Source organism: Mchenga conophoros, linkage group LG11 (genome assembly GCF_057382185.1).
Source record: "Mchenga conophoros isolate Kocher_MC1m ecotype Shallow Benthic linkage group LG11, M_conophoros_male_GT1.1, whole genome shotgun sequence".
Taxonomy (NCBI): Eukaryota; Metazoa; Chordata; class Actinopteri; order Cichliformes; family Cichlidae; genus Mchenga; species Mchenga conophoros.
The window spans coordinates 29990508-30010015 of record NC_140536.1 but is presented as its reverse complement, the minus strand read 5'-3'; the positions used below and the strand labels follow the sequence as shown (position 1 = coordinate 30010015).

At 40.9% G+C, this 19508-nt stretch overlaps 2 protein-coding genes across 4 annotated transcripts; both read right to left on the bottom strand.

The window, feature by feature from the left end:
- Window positions 1-223: 223 nt before the first annotated feature.
- Window positions 224-9654, bottom strand: cyp21a2 (cytochrome P450, family 21, subfamily A, polypeptide 2). Of its 3 annotated transcripts, none has more exons than XM_085290380.1 (12): window positions 9540-9654; window positions 9190-9372; window positions 9007-9096; window positions 8778-8932; window positions 8589-8684; window positions 8310-8420; window positions 8134-8220; window positions 7877-7957; window positions 7585-7698; window positions 7328-7494; window positions 6405-6508; window positions 224-627 (listed from the first exon to the last, which is right to left on the bottom strand). In XM_085290380.1, the coding sequence occupies exons 1-12, from the start codon at window positions 9652-9654 to the stop codon at window positions 362-364; spliced, it is 1569 nt and encodes a 522-aa protein (XP_085146506.1). In that variant the 3' UTR covers window positions 224-361. The 3 variants fall into 3 exon arrangements, with proteins under 3 accessions (XP_085146506.1, XP_085146504.1, XP_085146505.1); XM_085290378.1 differs by lacking the exon at window positions 224-627 and adding an exon at window positions 5916-6319 and having other exon boundaries at window positions 7877-7960; XM_085290379.1 differs by lacking the exon at window positions 224-627 and adding an exon at window positions 5916-6319.
- Window positions 9655-9983: 329 nt separating this feature from the next.
- On the bottom strand, window positions 9984-17059 carry tnxba (tenascin XBa). The gene is made up of 15 exons (XM_085292392.1): window positions 16935-17059; window positions 14416-15603; window positions 14184-14315; window positions 12917-14098; window positions 12708-12830; window positions 12409-12552; window positions 12190-12309; window positions 11959-12114; window positions 11689-11801; window positions 11457-11589; window positions 11232-11383; window positions 11052-11148; window positions 10784-10945; window positions 10533-10696; window positions 9984-10442 (listed from the first exon to the last, which is right to left on the bottom strand). The coding sequence occupies exons 2-15, from the start codon at window positions 15485-15487 to the stop codon at window positions 10344-10346; spliced, it is 3849 nt and encodes a 1282-aa protein (XP_085148518.1). The 5' UTR covers window positions 15488-15603; window positions 16935-17059; the 3' UTR covers window positions 9984-10343.
- Between the last annotated feature and the right edge of the window lie 2449 nt (window positions 17060-19508).

Genomic DNA, 19508 nt, shown 5'->3' with positions numbered 1-19508 from the left:
CACATTGTGGTGTCCAACTCCGTAGATACATTAACAGCATTCATTTTTACGACTTTTTACTCCTCTCACTTTAGTTTTTCATTTTGCAAAAATATAATTACTTATATGATCATTGTTGTAATTTCCCTCCACTACAGGTGAACATTAATGAGCACCAACAGTACAGTTATTCTGTGCATTGCCAATGAAGAAATAAAGACTTTGGTTTGGACATTTTATTCAGTGATGGTGGAACAAATAACTTTGATAATAAAGTGTAAGAATAAATAAGAATAAGAAGAGAAAATATAAATATGTGAAACATAAATTTGCACATGCATGGCCAACGCAAACAACAAGTCAGCAATACACCCACTGCAGCTCAGGGATTAGTCACAGGTCTTGGACGTGCTACAACTTCATAGGACTTGATTTTAAGCACAACACTGGCAACTCCTCTCAGATCAGGCAGTGAGGTCTCGCTCTCAGGCAGGAGGAACTGAAAATCTCTCAGCAAGTAGGCACTGAACAGAAAAAGCTCCATTTTGGCCACAGACTCTCCCAGGCAGAGCCGAGCCCCCCCTCCAAAAGGGATCAGGTCACGGGTGGAGCCGCCTCCGCTTCCTCCTCCTTCATTCAGAAAGCGCTCTGAAAGAGAGAGTGTCAATACTTTATTTGAACTCTTCTGAGCCAAGTGAAATGAACACAAATCACACAGCGTTTGGGACAGTACCTGGTTTGAAGCTGTATGGGTCAGGCCAAACTTCAGGATCATGATGTGCTCCAAAAAGATTAGGAATGATGACTGTGTTCTTAGGGATGAAATAACCTGCAATGCTAAACATGAGGAGGAGTCAAATATTTGTCATGAGGCCAACTAAAAACAGTGTTAATAAGCAACTTAACAACATTAGAAAATGTGTACGTCAGACATTTGTCTGTGTATGAATGTTCATTTAAATAGAAATATGCTGTTTTTCCATGTTTCATGTGTGTGTGTAGTTTATATTCTTACGTTTTCTTATCTTTGCAAATTTTCTTTCTGTACAAAAACAAAAAATAAGCAACTGATTATTTGTCGGTTGTTTGCTTTTTTTTGCTTTTTTTTTTAAACTTCTCCGTAAGAACTCTCTGTTATTATTTTTCTCTCCCAACTTTAACTGCAAGTGCAATGATTAATTGTATTTATTGGGCCAGTTTTGTGGCTTATGCAACAAAACTGGCAGTTATGGATCACAGAACAACCAAAAGACTGGTTATAGTTTCAAGTCGAGACTTCTGCGTAACGTCAAGGAAATGAAAATAAGTGGAAGCAAAAATAAAAAGGCCTCTCGCTCTGCAGGCCTACTTGTTGTTCCTAGAGTATTTAAAAGTAGAATGGGAGGGAGAGCCTTCAGTTTTCAGGCCCCTCTTCTGTGGAACCAGCTTCCAGTTTGGATTCGGGAGACAGACACTATCTCTACTTTTAAGATTAGGCTTAAAACTTTCCTTTTTGCCAAAGCATATAGTTAGGGCTGGACCAGGTGACCCTGAATCCTCCCTTAGTTATGCTGCAATAGACGTAGGCTGCCGGGGGATTCCCATGATGCATTGAGTTTTTCCTTTCCAGTCACCTTTCTCACTCACTGGTCGTGTCCAAATTCATGGGCTGCATCCTCCTGAGGCTGCATTTGTAAACCGATTACATCACAGCGACGCGACGAAGGCTGTCCAAATTCGTAGACTCCTCCAAATGCAGCCGACAAATGCGTCCTCCTTTTCCCCGAATTTGAAGGATGGGTCGGGTGTGTCCTTCGTGGCCCACCTTATCCCAGAATTCATAGCGCGGCCCAGCCAAACTCCAGTTTCCAACAATGCTCCTAAGTTTTACCAATGCTCCGCTACTAAGTTTTAAAATTACTCATACTAATCTTTCTGGGTCACAAAATAAAGTTTTAACATATTTTCAGGCGAGAAAGTAGCTGTGTAAACATCAAATATCTGCTCGGTTTATCAAGATGTCACATATTTGCAAAAGTGCTTCGACGTTTTCGGAGACGTCTGCTACCCACCAGCTCGATAGCTAGCCGAGAGCTCGAGGGTCACTGGAGCCGCCGAGAACGGCACAACTCCCGGCACATCACTTTCAGATCACCGCAGTCTACTCAGGTTAAACGTGATATATAAGTCACTTAGGCAACCTAAAAATGTTATTGTTGGGCTTTTTTCACTGTTTGATTTGTTCCTGAGTAAATCGGTTTGGCTGAGATTAAAGTCCTAGTTTTCACACAGCTGAATAAACGTCAAACAGAAAACTGATTAAACAGAAGTGTGAGACGGTTGAGAATTTACGCCAGTGTCCTGTTATATTTTAGATAGGAAGGAGCAGACGGCTGAGTTCATTAAACTCCACCGAGACAGCGGTGACGTAAATCAGAAGGCTAGACCGTCCAATTTCCACAGCCGTTTACTTCCGGCCTACCCGACCTTCTGAGGACCCGGCCCACGTAGACCGCGAAGGCCGGGTCCTCAGGAGGATGCAGCCCATGAATTTGGACACGACCACTATGTGTTAGCAGACCTCTCTGCATTGAATCATATCTGTTATTAATCTCTGTCTCTCTTCCAGAGCATGTCTTATCCTGTCTTCCTTCTCTCACCCCAATTGGTCCCAGCAGATGTCCCCCCTCCCTGAGCCTGGTTCTGCTGGAGGTTTCTTCCTGTTAAAAGGGAGTTTTTCCTTCCCACTGTCGCCAAAGTGCTTGCTCATAGGGGGTCATATGATTGTTGGGTTTTTCTCTGTATCTATTATTGTAGGATCTACTGTACAATATAAAGCACCTTGAGGTGACTGTTGTTGTGTTTTGGCGCTATATAAATAAAATTGAATTGAAATTATCACACTATCATAATGTAGTGTTGAGTTGTTTAAATGGTTCGGTGTTTTCTTGTTATTCAGGTAATTGTATGTCTACATATGAAATTGTTGCGCCTTTGGGGAGTGATGCCAACTCTTTTCTTACTGCGCTTTTTAGCCTCTTTGATGCCTTTCTGTTCAACACTTGACTTGAACCTTTTTCTTTTCTCACAGATAATCCAAGCCAGCTTGTCAGCAGTCTCTACCCAATGCCAGATGTAATCTTGGTTACTTGTTAGCGGTATCATGCCTTGTTTTCTCAATTGATTATGATTTTCAAATCTTAGCCTGTCGCAAAAAATAATTTCTCTCTTTTACTGCAGTCCAATATTAGCCACTTTCAAGCTAAAGAAGATTTTCCTCAGCAGTTATCTCATCTTTTTTTGTGTAGTTTGACTGAGTGTGTCAAATAAAATTTTAAAATGAATAATTTAAAAACCATATTATTGAAATAAAATGTGTTTTTCAAAATTGCTTACAATGTAATCATACATTTTTTAAATTTACTTTAAAACATCTTGCATGCATGTCTGGCAAAGGAGGAGCTGATTTACTGTGCATTTCTGTTTCTTGAAATAGAAAAAAGTCTGTTTTCAAACAGGTTTTGTAAACCACATCTGTTGATGATTTTGAAGTTTGTGATAAAGACAAAGAATAGCATGTGGTTTCACTCTAGTTCACAGCTTGTAATAAATCATAAAAACTGGTTGTTGCAGTGGCTGCTTCTCTTTTTAAATGTTGTTGTTGTTGTTGTTCCTCATTACGATCATCCTGAACGACCTCGTACACATGAGTCTGAGGAGAAGAGCACCAACATTAGTGAAATAGGACATGTGAGCTTGACTCGGCATGATCCTGTTTTTTGATATCTTTCAAAAATATCTTTCAGTACTGGGCTGATCATTAGCTGCAGACCAAGAAGGAAAACATTGTCGTCATTGTGGAAGTATTCAACCTTCAGATCCAGAATAAATCGGATTTATTCCCCAGATCCTTGTTGCGCTTCCACGCAAATGTAAATGGCCTGTATTTATATAGCGCTTTTACTAGTCCCTAAGGACCCCAAAGCGCTTTACATATCCAGTCATCCATCCACCCATTCACACACTGGTGATGGCAAGCTACATTGTAGCCACAGCCACCCTGGGGCGCACTGACAGAGGCGAGGTTGCCGGACACTGGCGCCACCGGGCCCTCTGACCACCACCAGTAGGCAACGGGTGAAGTGTCTTGCCCAAGGACACAACGACCGAGACTGTCCGAGCCGGGGCTCGAACCGGCAACCTTCCGATTACAAGGCGAACTCCCAACTCTTGAGCCACGATCGCCCCATAGAATCCTCCCTTCCACTATCAGAATGATTAGGAGGATACTTACAGGCATGTGTTTGCAGAGCTGGGGAAAGCAATCATTTTCATCAGTTGAATCAAGAACAGAGGTTGCATGAAGATGCAACCGTTCAGTAATTCATGCATACAGTCAGCAATGCATCACTTCTTTGATGTCATCGAAGCACCTTCTGTCTGTGGTGGCTTTCATACATATTTCAGGAGGACTGAGGGTTTCTTTAAACTCAGTTCAGTTGATTGAGCTGGAGCTATGTTTAGCTATGTGTCTGAGGTATTTGTAGTTTCAGTACCGTTTTTGAGCTATGAGTGCACTTGTTGCCAAATGCAGTAGTCTGATTGGTCAGATCTGGGGACAGTTTACCCTGCCCAGGAAGAAAGGGCTACCCTCGTGTAGGCCCACAACCCAGAAGGTGACATAGAGTCAGGTGCAGTGTGTGCTGGGTGGCATTCAAGAAGAGAGACCCTGGCAGTCCATTCCCTAGCTATCAAAGTTGGATGTTGTAAATTAAACTTTCTAAACCCATGCAGGTGTGAGCAGTTAATGACCTTAATAAAGGACAGGGCCGTAATGCAACATGTAATTTAATTACTTGCCAGAGAAAGCTTTTCATTAACTTCTCATTTTTTAACTTTCTCGTTACAACACAAACCCATTCAGTTGCACGAAATGACACAGGAACCTCACTTTTTGCTCATGAGAGTGAGTCATAAGAGATGAGTTATTTTTACTTGTAAGAGTTATTTATGTTGACTCTGCTACAGTCACTTTAACTCTCGTGACTGCTGTGTGTTTTACATGTGGGTTACTATTTTGATAAAGGTGCCATCGTAGCTCAAGAGTTGTGTGTTTGTCTCGTAATCGGAAGGTTGCCAGTTCGAGCCCCGGCTTGGACAGTCTTGGTCATTGTGTCCTTGGGCAAGACACTTCACCTAAAGCCTACTGGTGATGGCCAGGGGGGCCGATGGTGCGATATGGCAGCCTCGCCCCTGTTAGTCTGCCCCAGGGCAGCTGTGGCTACAACTGTAGCTTGCCTCCACCAGTGTATGAATGTGAGAGTGAAAGAATAGTGGTATTGTAAAGTGCTTTGAGGGGTACTGAAAAGCATATATATAAATACAATCCATTATTATTGTTTCAAATAATAACTTTTACATTCCTTTTCATCATGAGTAGGATATTAATGATGAAAACCCAAACAGCAGATACGCCTGTAACCCAGTGCTGAGGAGAAACTGGACTTATCCCATACATTATGCCACTGTGTGGCATTTTTAAGAGTCAGTGGAGTTTTCTATGTGTTATGTAGTGTATGGGAATGTCCAGGTCCCTGCGAGATGAATGAGAATAGTGGGCGTATTAGTGGGAGGTGCTTAGGTGACAAAAGGCTGTGCACCAGGTGTGGAGTAGGCCTTTGTCTTGCTCAGTGAACGGGGTAGTAAATGTACTACTGGGTAGATTACTCACTATAGCTGATTAACTGACAAGCTGAATGTTTTAGTCGGACCAACACATATATATATATATTTAATTATCTGATATTTTTTGCATAGTTAATAAAGCTGCTTGTGACTGCACTCTAATGGGACATTTCTGACTGCAGTGTTTGTTTTAATTTCGCAAGAGTGGTCACCTATTGTCAGGGTTATCGCCACTGAAGAAATAAAGACTTTGGTTTGGACATTTTATTCAGTGATGGTGGAACAAATAACTTTGATAATAAAGTGTAAGAATAAATAAGAATAAGAAGAGAAAATATAAATATGTGAAACATAAATTTGCACATGCATGGCCAACGCAAACAACAAGTCAGCAATACACCCACTGCAGCTCAGGGATTAGTCACAGGTCTTGGACGTGCTACAACATCATAGGACTTGATCTTAAGCACAACACTGGCAACTCCTCTCAGATCAGGCAGTGAGGTCTCACTCTCAGGCAGGAGGAACTGAAAATCTCTCAGCAAGTAGGCACTGAACAGAAAAAGCTCCATTTTGGCCACAGACTCTCCCAGGCAGAGCCGAGCCCCCCCTCCAAAAGGGATCAGGTCACGGGTGGAGCCGCCTCCGCTTCCCCCTCCTTCATTCAGAAAGCGCTCTGAAAGAGAGAGTGTCAATACTTTATTTGAACTCTTCTGAGCCAAGTGAAATGAACACAAATCACACAGCGTTTGGGACAGTACCTGGTTTGAAGCTGTATGGGTCAGGCCAAACTTCAGGATCATGATGTGCTCCAAAAAGATTAGGAATGATGACTGTGTTCTTAGGGATGAAATAACCTGCAATGCTAAACATGAGGAGGAGCCATGTATTTGTCTTAATGCCAAGTATCAAGCAACACACATACATAACAGGGCAACAGCAGAAAATGTGTATGTGTGTATGCCTGTTTGTTTGTTGTTGTTGTTTTTTCAGGTTTTGGTTAATTTAAATAATGTCTACACATCTTCTTTCTGCACAATTACATAAATAAACAATGCTGGTGCTTGTTGTTTTAATAAATTACATTTTTCTAAAGGTAATTCAAGTGGATGTCTCTTCATAAGTCTGATCTTGGAGGAAGAGCGGTGCCAAATGTTGCAATACTTCATACTTCCAGCATCACATTCCAGCATACTTCATTAATTAAAACCACTCCCTTTGGAGAAATGTGAGACTGTGGGAGATCTGGAGACCTCAGCCAGGCTGTACTAGCACATGTATCTCACACATAAACACACACGCACACACAAAGACAATTGTGTTGTCATATCTTTGTGGAGACATCTAATTGACATAATGCTTTCCCTAGCCACTTACCCTGACCCTAACCATCAAAAATAAACGAAATGAGTGCCTGATACTAAAATCACATTTTGATCCTCAAAAATGGCTTCAAACTCGTGGGGACATGGATTTTGTCCCCATAAGGGCTGTTGGTCCGCACAACAAAAGAAAACTTCAAATTTTTGGTCCCACAAAGATATGTAAACATGGTACATGTGTGTACACACCCCCATCTACACACACACACACACACACTCACACATATACACACACAGGTACTTAGTCAGTAGTGCTTATTGTGTGTTGTGTAGTTCCTGCTATTTATTATGTGCAGGCTGACCTGCTGTCTCTGATGGCTCTGTGTGGTACTGCCAAAGGGGCGACTGGCCTGAGCCTGAGCACCTCACTGATCAGAGAGCAGAGGACCGGAAGTCTGTGTCTGTCGCTGTATTTAGGGTATCGGCCCTCCAATACTGTGCACAGCTCCTCATATACCAACTCCTGCACCTGTAGATTACATTAGAAAGGATGCATAAAAAACAAAAACATGTATTTTGTTTTAACTTTTTTTTGTTTTTTGGTAAAAATTCCCAGTGCCTCTGGTCTGTGCAGGAGGAAGGCCACCATCCAGTTTAGCCAGGCCGCAGTAGTCTCTGTTCCCCCGATAAGAAGGTCCACTGTTGCCATGTGAACATGAATATCTGTTAATAGCTGGGAACATGAAGACATGTAATTTAATACTTTTACAGTGTTGCATGTTTCCACTTCTAATTGTGATCTTGAACTAAGCTTGCTCTATCATCATAGTTTGTAAAATTATCGGGACTTCAGGTGATTTATTAAGGAAAGCAGTCCACTATCTCTCCTGGTATTCACTGTATGTACTCACCGCTTTGTCTTCTGTGTTCTGATTGTCAAGTCCCTGGAGGAGGGATCCTGTGATGACATCCTGATTTTTTTTGTCCTGTGACTGCTTAAATAAATAGCAAAAGTAGATTAAAAGAGAGTTATTTTGGATGTTTTTAAATAACTTGTGTGATTTTGTGTTTGGTTTCACAAAATCACAGCAAGTATTTTCTTTGTCTTGCGATCTGAATGATTTCAATTCATGAGATCATTATTTTCTTATCATCTTACATTACTAACCTTGTAATTGTTGAGATGTCTTCCTATGATTTCGTCTCTCCTGACCACCTCTTTCAGAAGATGGGCAAAAACAGGATTGGGTAATTTCTTTGAGAGAACAAATGACATGAAATTATTTTCACAACATGGTACTGGTTTTATTTATTTGACCAATAGTCTAAATGGTGGATATTTACTCTAAGCAGTGGGAAAGAGTCCAGGGCTGATATCCAAGCGGAGCCCCACAGAGCAACAATCTCATTGAGACATCTGTGCAACTCCTGCAGCTCCGATGAGCTCTTATCATACTACAAGACACAAAGTAATGAGACACACTGTCCAAAAACAGAGGGAACGAGATGTCGTCATGCTTATCCTCAAGAGTTTCACTTCCTGATTAACAGAACATTATGAATGTACCTTTTCTAAGACGGTGACATGAAAACAAACAGAACTAGGGGGAGAAGAATACTCACTTCTATTCCGAAAGCCAGAGTGGTGATGACATTACTGGCCGCCACAGTAAAATCCTCTGACAGATCTACAGCACAGCCTTTATAGCCCATCAAAACCTAAACAGTGAACAAACCCGTGCTTTATCCCGAGCATTTGGTTTGCAAAGTCTTCCTTCTAAAATCTTGTTTTCCAGCTTTTTTTAACTGTACCTTTAACAGATGCAGCGCTTGTCTCTCAATGACATCATGCAACGACTTTTTGCAGCAACGCTGCAGAGAACTATGGACAAGGCGATGTTGTGCCATCCACTTTTCAGTATAGTCACCTAAAGATATGTTGCAACCTCCCCCAGACACAATATTACCTGAAAGAAATGAGTCAGGGTCATGATATCATATGACAACTACGCAGCCCAGTGCACTGAACTGAACTCTTTACCTGTGTATGAGATCGGTCTCCCGGCAAAGTCACACCATTTCTTCACCAGTGCTTCTCTTATGACTTCGCTGCTGTTCAGCACTACCATAGCTGAAACAACACGATTATAAGTGCAGTGTTTTGGTGTTATGCAATCTGAAATTTACTAAAAATGTCAACCGTTATCAATTAATGGATCATTACTTGTTGTTCCGCATTTAAGGCGATAAATGCTTCCATAGCGCTGTGCCAAATTTGTGAGGTGAATTGGTAGATGATCATGTTTCAGCTCCATCATATTACCAATGAGAAAGTGGCCGGGAGGGCCCGGGAGGGAAAGAGATGAGGAGCAGGGAAGAAACTGGTCCAGAAATCTAGAATCATCTCCTACACAGAATTAGAAAAGACAAAGTAAAATGGACAGGCGCAAACGATATAGAATAACAACCAGTTTCAGTTTTGTAAGTCTCCATATTTTTAATTTCATTATTTATTGCAACCATCAAAACCATATACTATAAAAAGACCGTGAATATATACTCAACTTGACTTACTTCCCTTATGATTTTCCTGAACATCTTTGTGTTTCTGACCAGAAATCCAATTCAGCACCATGAACAGCAGTACAACCAGGAACGCAGCTCCCACACTGACTATTGATATTTCCATTATCACTTAGTCTTCTCGCGGTGGTCAACACGCAGCCCTGAACATTTATAGTCCTCTCACAGGTCTTAAAGCCTGTCAGCTCGATACAGTGTTTGGTGTTTTCGCTATAATCAAGGACATCCAAATATTTGTTAGGTCAGCATGACTGTTGATGTGATAAATGCAGCACAAGACAGCCTAGACATGATTTGCACTCACTAAAGGGCATGTTAACACATTTTAGTTGACATTACAATCTGTCAAGCCTGTGTTTCTCAATCTTGTAACACGACGAACGCAGGGAGGTGAGAAATTGTAAATTGCTTTCAGGAAATAAAAACTCACGAGACCAAGGTTAGCCACATTTATTCCAATGGAGTGAAACAGTGCATGTTTAATTACAGTAGTAGTGGGGTGGCATACAATTTTGGGGCACAAAACACATTTGTATTGAAATGAATGAGTCAGGCAGAACAGTAGAACAGAATTCAAAAGTTACAATAAAATTAGTTGTTACGTCTGCTATAAAAACAGATCAGAAAATTACTTGCACATTGAATCAAATGAACTGACAGCTGCAGCTATCAAAACAACTATAGGTTATTTTATTCGGACAGAGACACAGAAACCGTGAGATCCAAGGTTCTCGAAAATTTCTGGAGCTTTAATTTTCTGTCAGATGCAGAGTTTTGATGGAGGCTGGTCCATCCTTACCCATGAGTTGCAGGGGAGAACCTGGAGGGTCTGAACTTCATCTCAGTGAAGGGAATGGAGGAGTCTTTACCTTTCCAGTCTATCCAGACTATTCCCTAGAGCAGAAACAGAAAAAGAAAATCTATCTTTGGCCAGTGTGCTTTAAAAGATAAAAACGTTTAGAAATCAGCAGAGATTAGTCGTACCTGATTGTTACTGTTGATGCCATAAAGACCATTGAGGTTGACCTTGTAACAGTTTTTATACCACCAGCCTCCCATGTAGGCCTTGGCACAGTGGATCCCCATGGGATCAGGGTTCTTGTCTCGGGTTGAGAATGGACGACCGTTATGGTACCTCATAGAGTCACCTGTCAGAAAAGTGCATTGATATTGAGATCCAAATTGTCAGGTATAACTGCACTTGTTTTGTTTTAATGCAGTTTTTGAAACTGGACCTGCTGTTCCGGTGTAGCCAGACACGGTGAGCGTATAGTGCCTCGTCTCTGAATCGACAGAGAAGTTCGTGTAGTGAGCGTAGACGGTATGGTTTCCTGATCGCATATCCACTCTCAGACTCACAGGGCCAACATTAGTCAGGTTGTGCAGGAGCTCATTTCCTGGTGGGAGTTGGGAGAAAAGATGCTGTTTAAGCAGATGTAGTGAAAACAAAAGAAAACACTTTGAATCAGAAAAAGTGATTAGAAGCTTGGCTTTATACTGTACCAAGCCAGAATTCTTCACTCAGGTTTCCAAAGCCAGCTTTGTATTCACTCCATGTTCTGAAAAAATCTGTTTTTCCATTCATCCTCCTCTGGAACACCTGCAAAACACAGAGACTGCTGTCTAAAACCCAAATAAAAGTCTATTTTTGACTTTTATTCAAGTGACTGCAGTTTGTCTTACTGTCCAGCCGCCTCCATCAGTCTCCATGTCACAGTAGACTCTAACTGCTCGCCCCTCTCGTCCTTGAGGGTAGATGTCCAACTCTCCTGAGTGCAGAGCTCCATTCAGCAGCTCCTGAGAGCACTCGGTAGGGAAAGGGAAGCGCAGTTTTCCTAACAGATAAAGAAAATTAGTTTTTAGAGTAATCACAAGATGGGATTACATTGCAACACGTAAAATGCATACCTGTGATGAATTCTGTGGTGACAACAGATGTATAGTGTCCATCTCTCTCGCCTTGCACCACAACAAAATAGCGGGACATGGGCAAAAGCCCAGTCAACTTGTACTCTGTGATGGTGGGCTCCAGAATCACCTCCTAATATAAACACAGTAACACACACAGAGCTTTGAAATTCTGTAAAAGTCGGGTCTCTCTTTAATTATTGTATACCAAAGATCAAAAATTGCAACTGACCTTTGTCTCCTCTCCGGCCACCTGATAGAGCACTTTGTAGCTGTGATAAACGGCAGGGGTGGCTCTCCAAGCTATGACTGCACTTCGAGCCCCAACTTCACTGGCTTTGACCACTGAGAGACACAAGAAGCCCCTTGGCAGTTTTTCTTTTTTTAAGTTTACTCACTTAAAACTAAACATACTCTCTAGGTTGCTCATCCATGAAGGATTATTTTATTCTCTCTTGTTTAAGATTATGATTTTACTTCATTTTCCCACCCTTTTGCTCACCATTTGCAGTAGTAAATGTTGTTGAGATGGCCATACTCTGCAGACTGTCCTTCTGGCTCAGCACTTTGACCCTGTAGAGGGTGCCTTTCTGCAGGCCTCTCAGCTGGTGCTCCACTGAGTTTCCTGACAAGGTCACGGTCACTGTCACATTAGGAGCTGTGGCAATAAGAGCATTCCGCTTAGTCGCAAGCACTTATTCATTAGTCATTATGTCAGTGTGGCCACACTCACTCTTAGAGGACTCGTAGCTGATGACGAAGCGGTCTACTTTCCCTAGACTGGGAGTCCACTGCAGCACAGCTCTGGTGTCTGTCACATTGACAACTTGAAGATGCGTTGGAGGGGCGGGCACTGCAGTTCGGATATTATCCACAGTGTTTATGTTTTATTTTTGCACTCCAAGACAAAGACAGTAGCCTTTTATAATAGTAAACTTGTCTAAGATTGTACCTGTGGTGATGACGGATGTGAGTGGATCACTCTGGAATTGGCCTTGTGTCGTAGTTACAGTGATTATGTAGGAAGACCCAGCAGACAGCTTGGACAGAACAACATAAGACTGCTTAGAGCCCACTGTCACCAAGCGGTTCTCCCCTGTCAGGACGACAACAAGCACCACAATGAGAGACTAAGAACATTTCCTAATAAACTGACATTAACCTTCACTTGGGTTGAGCTGGCATTAATTAAGTGTTTTATGCTGGATAACTCTGGTCTGAGATAAACAATATGAGCAGTACTTAACAGACCTGTTAAAATGTTGGTGTATGTGACCCTGAAGCCTGTGAACGTTGTCTTTGGTTTGGACCAGGAAACATTGAGAGAAGCCTCTGTGACATTACTGAAAACCATCTCTGTGGCTGGCTCAGGACCTAGCAAGAGAAAAAAGTACAACATAGTGTATCATTTGCTTAGATATTGATGGACTTATACATAAACGTTTTCCTGCTGTTATTACCTGTGGTTGCAGTTACTCTGTGAATCTTTGATCTTCTCTGTGCTGCTGTACCATATATATGCAGGACATAGCGCGTGTTTGCCCGCAAATTACTGAACTCCACAGAGCGCACATTACCCGGGACCACCATCGAGATCCTCTTGGTGTCAGCTTTAACTTTTGATCCATCAGCTTTCCTGGAGGAGGCAGTTGTGGTGGTGCGCTCACTCTGTACTAAGACTTCCGTTGCGTTCCTAGCTGCAGAGGGCTTTTGTCCTGGAAGAGCTTCCTCCTCAAAGTCCTCGTAACCATCTTCGTCTCCTTCTGTCTGTGGCTCTCTTCTGATCACAGTGAAGTTCTTAAACATCCCTTGGGGTGCTAACCATGTGACTGTGAAGCTGTGGGAAGATATGTTTACAGCCTTCACAGATCCTAATCCAGATCCTCCGGTCCTCTTGATGCTGATCCCTGAGTCATGGTGAGTTGTTTTGTCATGATGAGATTTAGTCTTATCTGATGCAGCTCCAATGGTTCGATTCAATACATCCAGATTTATTTGTGTTCCTTTCCCAGTCTTGTCAGTTTTTTTGTCCACAGTCTGCAAAATTAAAGTGTCTAATTTACCTGTCTTATTTGGTTTATGGCCGGATGACTGAGATACATTCTTTTCACCCTTCGTGGACTGCTCCAAAATGTCCTTGTCTGTTTTGGTTTTGGTTGTCCCTGTGCCCTTGGAGATGGTTGTGTCCGTTTTAGAAACCTTCTTCACATTGCTTTGTGTTGCATTATTTTGTGGTTCATCTTTCAGATGGTCGGACGTTGAAAATGTTCTGCTGCCAGTCCCATCTTTAATGTTGGTTTCTGAGGCTGAGGGTGTTGTTTTGCCTTTTCGGGTTACCTCCTTCTTGTTTTCCTCTTGTTTCGGGAGACTTTTGTCAACAGTTGGGCGACTGGTGTTTTCAGGATTTGAAGAACCTTTAGTAGTTGTTTTCTTCACAGCGGTGTCTTCTTTCACTTGTGTTTTATCAACAGCTCCTTTGGCATTAGTGGCTTCTTTAGGTGTAGTGTCAGTCTCAGACACATTCTTCTGGAAAAGTGTTTGTTCTGCTTTGGTATTTTTCTCCTGCATGCTGTCCTTTCCTTTTTTCACCTGCAGGATTACAGTCTCCACTGTTGGCTGGATGGTGCTCCCTTTGCTAGCTTCTGAAAAGCCCAGGGAGAGGCTGCATCATTCAAAGGTTACATAAAAATATTTATTTTTTCTCATTTTAGTGCAAACATAACTTACTTTTGCTACACTCGGCTCCTTGTGCACACTTACTGCAGTCTAGACCCATGAATCCTTTGTGGCAGATACATTTACCCTTCTCACATTTCCCATTGTCGCCACAGTCATTTGGACAGTTTGCAGAGCACGGACCTGGGCAGAAACAAACAGAACAAGGAATGTTTAATCCTGTCTATACTGAATAGTGTTTAAAATGATAAAATATGGTGAATAAATCATAAGAAAATGATACATTTATCTTTGAGAAAGGACATCTCTCTTTCGAGCCGAGCCACACGCCCTTTCAGTTCGGCCATTTCAGCCTCACACTCTCCACTGCAGCCACCAGGCAACAAGCTGATCTTATGAGTCATGACGAGTGGAGCACCAGGTTTCAGCTTCAGCTCCTGCTCCTTGGTGTTGCTTGAGTCGCAGCCCTCACTGATAATCACTTTGATGGGCTGCGAAGAGGCAGGCTTGTCTTTGCTGGATTCTTTGATTAAAACTGTGTCATTGGCAGAGGTTGTGACCTTTTCTTTGTCAGTTGTCTTTGCTGGAGTCTCCAGTGGCAACACAGTTGGAACTTTTGTGGGAGAAGGCTTGCCCTTGGAATTCACGTCATTGATGGTGGGGGACCTAGCAACAACAGTTTGATTGACAGATGGTGCGGGCTTGTTTTTTGTGGCAGCAGTGGACTTTATAAATGTTGACTGAGTATTTTGAACTATGGTGGTGGCAGGCCTGTCTTTGGCAGTATTCCCATGATCAGTTGAAGGAGACCTAATTAGAATAGTCTGATTGCCAGAGGGCTGAAGTTTGTGTTTGGTGGGTTTAGCACCGCTGGATGAAGCAGTCTTTGTGGGTGTTGGCTGAACATTTAGAATTCCAGTGGGGGAATGCTTGTCTTTGCTTCCTTTTACTTCACCACCTGAGGCTGACTTAGGGGACTTAGTCTGGTTAACTGGGACTGTGTGCTTGTCTTTGTTTGAGAGGGTGCTTCTGGGTGTAGTAGCCTTTACCACTGACGGAGTGGTTTGAATTACTGTTGGGCTGTGCCTGCCTTTGGTGGTCAGTGTAACATTGGCTGTTGGAGATTTTTGCTTGGTAGCTGGAGTGGGTAAAACTGTCTGATTGATGGCATTTGGCTTAAGGGTGAGCTGGTTGGTCTGTTTGTCAGGGAGAGCAGTGGTTTTTGGTTTTGAACGGGTAAATGCTGCACTGGCTTTGGTCACATCACTTCCTGTGGAGTCTCTCTTCTCATTGGTTGTGGTTTGAATAGAGGGAAATGGGGTGAGAAGGAGGAGTAGTCCTAGAGTAAATAACATTTTGATCCAGCAACTGTGGTCAGAGAAGCTGTTGCTTCAGTGGAACTGAATTTACGTTACTGTAAATCTATGAATTCCTTCTTCTATATTTTGCTTTTTTCTTTGCCAGGTCTCACCTGGAAATGAAGACAGAAATAAAGAAAGAGCTGAATTATGGCAGAGTTGAATGCAGGAAACACTAACGTAGGCCATTTTATAGCTGATTTTTGAGTTCCAAGTAGGACTTTAATGAGCATACATATATCTTTTACAGGACTGACCAGCATCACATTCACAGAGCTTCCATTCACACTTAAAGCTCCTCAGTAGAACTGGCTAATCAGAGACTGGCAGCAATTTAAAAAGTGGTTAACTGACAAGACATTTCTGGCTTCTAAGTACTTACTTTTTCTATTCAGTTTCAAAAAACATTTAGATTTTTTTTCCTGAAAAACAAACTTACTGAAAAATTCTAATTGTTTTTGTTGTTTGTTTTTTGTAGTCTATTGCTTAAAAATCTATTTTTCAATTGTTTCAAGTTTTTCCAGAGAGGAAAATACGCATATGATGGAGAACTCTCAAAAATAAAATATCAGATATGATACACTAGGTGTTAAAGTGTTAATGCAGAAGCTGTATGCTGTGAGCTGACCTTTAGAGCTAACTAAGCAGATTTATTTAAATGACCTTTTAAGTATTTCCTTTGAGCTTTGCCACTTATATATACTATAAATATGCTATATACCTAAATACTCATAACTGGAAAACATGTCCAAACCTCTGTTATGTGCTTTTTACAATAAAGCTGCTGTAAAAATTGACACAGACATGCATCCAGATATTCAGAAGTGTTCCAAGTGTTCAGTCGTAAAGTGACTGCTGTTCAAACCAAGTAAGGTCTAAGTCACTGGACACTGAGCAGGAAGGAAAAGCTGACCTGAGTGGGAAACTCAGAGTGTGCCACTGAGACTATGTGGCCAGGTAACAGAGCTTTACTGTAAGAACTGTGGGACACAGTATGTCTTTCACTATACAGACGGTTACATAAAGCTCGTCACCCACAACTCATAAAACCACAAAAGAAAATACGTCCAGCCTTGCTTTTAAATGGGCTTCAGTGCTGGTTGAATTAATAAGTCTTCTTTATTTCTAAAACTGATAGAATTCATTTTGATTCCATGATTAAAACTAAAAGGAAAAAATTTAGCAATAATGGGTTTTTTTTAAATTGTTTTTCCACTGCACTCACAAAAACTACTATTTATAAATCCTTTTCACTGTAAATAAAACAAGGAAAGAATCAACACCAAAACCCTTTCTACTCATTAAGACACAGAAAATTATAACATTATACTCTACAAATAAACAATAAGATTAAAAACCCATCCACACAAACACACCTGAAAGTAGGATGCTAGTTATTCCAATGCAGTTTTCACAAAAAAGGGGAATAAAAAGTTGCACTTACTTGAATAATGACTTGGTTCTTTCTTTATCTCTTTCTTTGACTTTCTTCCTCCATCTAATTGGAAGAGTGGACACAGAACTTCTTCAACTAACCTGAGAGGAAAGAGGTGAGAAGAAGGACCACCACTAGAAAGGAGGAGAGTGATAAAGTCTGCTCCTACTTAAGGAAAATCCCCCCACCCCCACGCCCTTTACCAAATCTTATGGTCCCACTCTCTCAACCACCATGAAAAATATTTGTATTGGACTTACAAAAAGGCATGGTATTTTACACTGGTTTCTGTATCTAACATGACAAGTTACTCTGTTTTATTTGCTTGCACAAAGAAAGCACATGTTTGCTTCTTATAGCTGAAAATCCACTGTTGATTCAAGAGTTGATTCAAAATGACTTCATTTAGTTTGTCTCAACAACACACTGAATTGTTGAACACGGCAACTGAATTGCTGAATTGTTTAAAACAATCAAATAAATCTTATCTATTTACCGGTAATTTAAAATTATTATGACTCAGCTTTGCAGATTGTATAGCAGTTATTTCACAAATGTCTGTCACATGTAACTTGCCTTATCCCAAAGATTGCTGCTAGCAGCACACAGTTTTTGGCTGAATAAAGCCCCGGTGTGAGAATCATGATTCATCTGGAATACATAACACTGTGGGCATTCAGAGCAGACTCTGGGGGACAGGACCCTCTCTCTATATGAATCGGCTGTTTGTTGGAAGTAATGAGATGTAACTACGTGGGAGTTATGTAAGTGACCAAATATCCAGCAGATTTAAGGAATCCTCTGTGGATGCATTGCATCTCAGACAAGATGGCCACCCACCAACCCACCTTTTGTAAACCACATGAAGACAAGTAGGCTATATCAAGGGTGTAGAGCAAACAAGGTATGTAAGTGACATTCATCTAAATGTACAAGAGAGCATATAGGTTAAGACACTGCGCTAACATAAGAAACATAAGAGGTAAGAAACTATGGGTGATACAGAAGAAGCGTGTTTTCTTTTACTTTTACGTCTGCTCAATCCATATATGTTACAGTGTGTGTGTCTGTGTGTGTAAAACGTCAGTTATTCAGCTTTTGTTATTTCATACTTTTGTTGCAAATATCTTGACGTAGCTAGGTTTTTCTTGGTAGACACAACAAGCAACTTACAATACACTGTTGTGGTATTGGAATGTCAATGACAAGCAGATAGTAAATGTATAAAAATCGACAATAATTGCATATTGAATTATGGGGATTCCAGGCCGGCAGGAGTGCAACATTAACAGCTGATGCTGCACAGCAAAGCTGCTGGCGTCACTTGCTTTCTTAAAAATGGCATACAGTGTAACAAGTACTACTGTTAAATTACGGAAAACTGCCGGCAACAAAAAGGTTATTGTGCAGTTATTTTTACAGTGTACCTAATGTAATGTAAACTGCAGAAATAGTTTCTTTTAAAAAAAAACATATAACAGTATATTATATAGGTTTTACACTATACCAGTGTCTGCTGCTTGGCTTTCATTGTACCTTCATATTAGAGTACCCACTGTATTCTACATAAACTGTTTTGTATCATCAGTTCTTTATATTAACTTTAAAAATGGATTTCTTGCTAAATGTGCAAAAGTACGCAGAAATAAATTATATGAGGCAAAAACAGAGTTTGCATAATTCTAACAAGCTTGAAAGTCAATACTTATCAATGCAGTGTTGCAGTCCAGACTGTGGGGAGGCCAGCCCATCACTGAGCTCTATTGTGTGTTTTTTCTTTCTCGGTAACACTGGTTCAATCCCTACACACAGTTTTGTATCCACACGCAACATAACATAAATCCTCATCTTAAAAAAACAGTATAAAGTTGCATAGCCTTCAGTACATTGATTTCCGTGTCTTTGTTGACCCTTGAGACAAAAACAGCTTATAGCAATTCAAACAACTGCCCTGAAGATAGACACTGTAGAACAGGCATTGGGTTTGCTTGTTTTAGTGTAGCTTTCCTTTTGGTTGGAAATGTTTAGTTGTAGTTTCGTTTTTATTTAGTTTTAGTGTTTTTGAGTAGCATTTTATTTAGATATAATATGCCAGAGGAAACATTTAGGTAACTCAGTTGAGATACTCCCTCTATATTTTCATTTTATTTTAGTTCGTTTTCCAAGTTAACAAAATGATTAAACTTCTTTTTTTTTTTTTTTTCAAAAGTCTTGTTTTTATTTTAATTTTAGTAACTTTAGTGCAACCTGAGACTTGACTTGATAAAAAAAATGATGTGGCTCAGAGACTTTATAGAGTGAGACTCAAGTCTAAACAAGAGAGCGCAACTCCCCCCAAATGCCATGGACTATATGTAAAGTTCAATGTTTAATGATTTTTTTTTTTTACAACATGTTGTCATCAGCTGCTTTTATAACAGCACTCTCATGTCTGACCTTTGACCTATGACCTTAGATACTAAAACTGTGTATTTAATTATTTTCTTTACCCTCATGATTGGAGCAGACATGGCTGAAATCTTTGGCTTCTATAAGCTGCAAAAAACCGAGATAAGATATATTCATGTAGTGTTTGAGTTTGTA

Excerpts from the sequence above, each read along its gene's own strand:
- cyp21a2 (XM_085290378.1), bottom strand. The coding sequence starts at position 9,654 with ATGGAAATATCAATAGTCAGTGTGGGAGCTGCGTTCCTGGTTGTACTG. Across the intron at positions 8,421-8,588 it reads CTCTGGCTTTCGGAATAGAA|TATGATAAGAGCTCATCGGA; the intron begins GTGAGTATTCTT and ends TGTGTCTTGTAG. Across the intron at positions 8,221-8,309 it reads ACTCTTTCCCACTGCTTAGA|AAATTACCCAATCCTGTTTT; the intron begins GTAAATATCCAC and ends GTTCTCTCAAAG.
- tnxba (XM_085292392.1), bottom strand. The coding sequence starts at position 15,487 with ATGTTATTTACTCTAGGACTACTCCTCCTTCTCACCCCATTTCCCTCT. Across the intron at positions 12,831-12,916 it reads CAGAGTAACTGCAACCACAG|GTCCTGAGCCAGCCACAGAG; the intron begins GTAATAACAGCA and ends TTCTCTTGCTAG. Across the intron at positions 12,310-12,408 it reads CACATCCGTCATCACCACAG|TGCCCGCCCCTCCAACGCAT; the intron begins GTACAATCTTAG and ends TCCGAACTGCAG.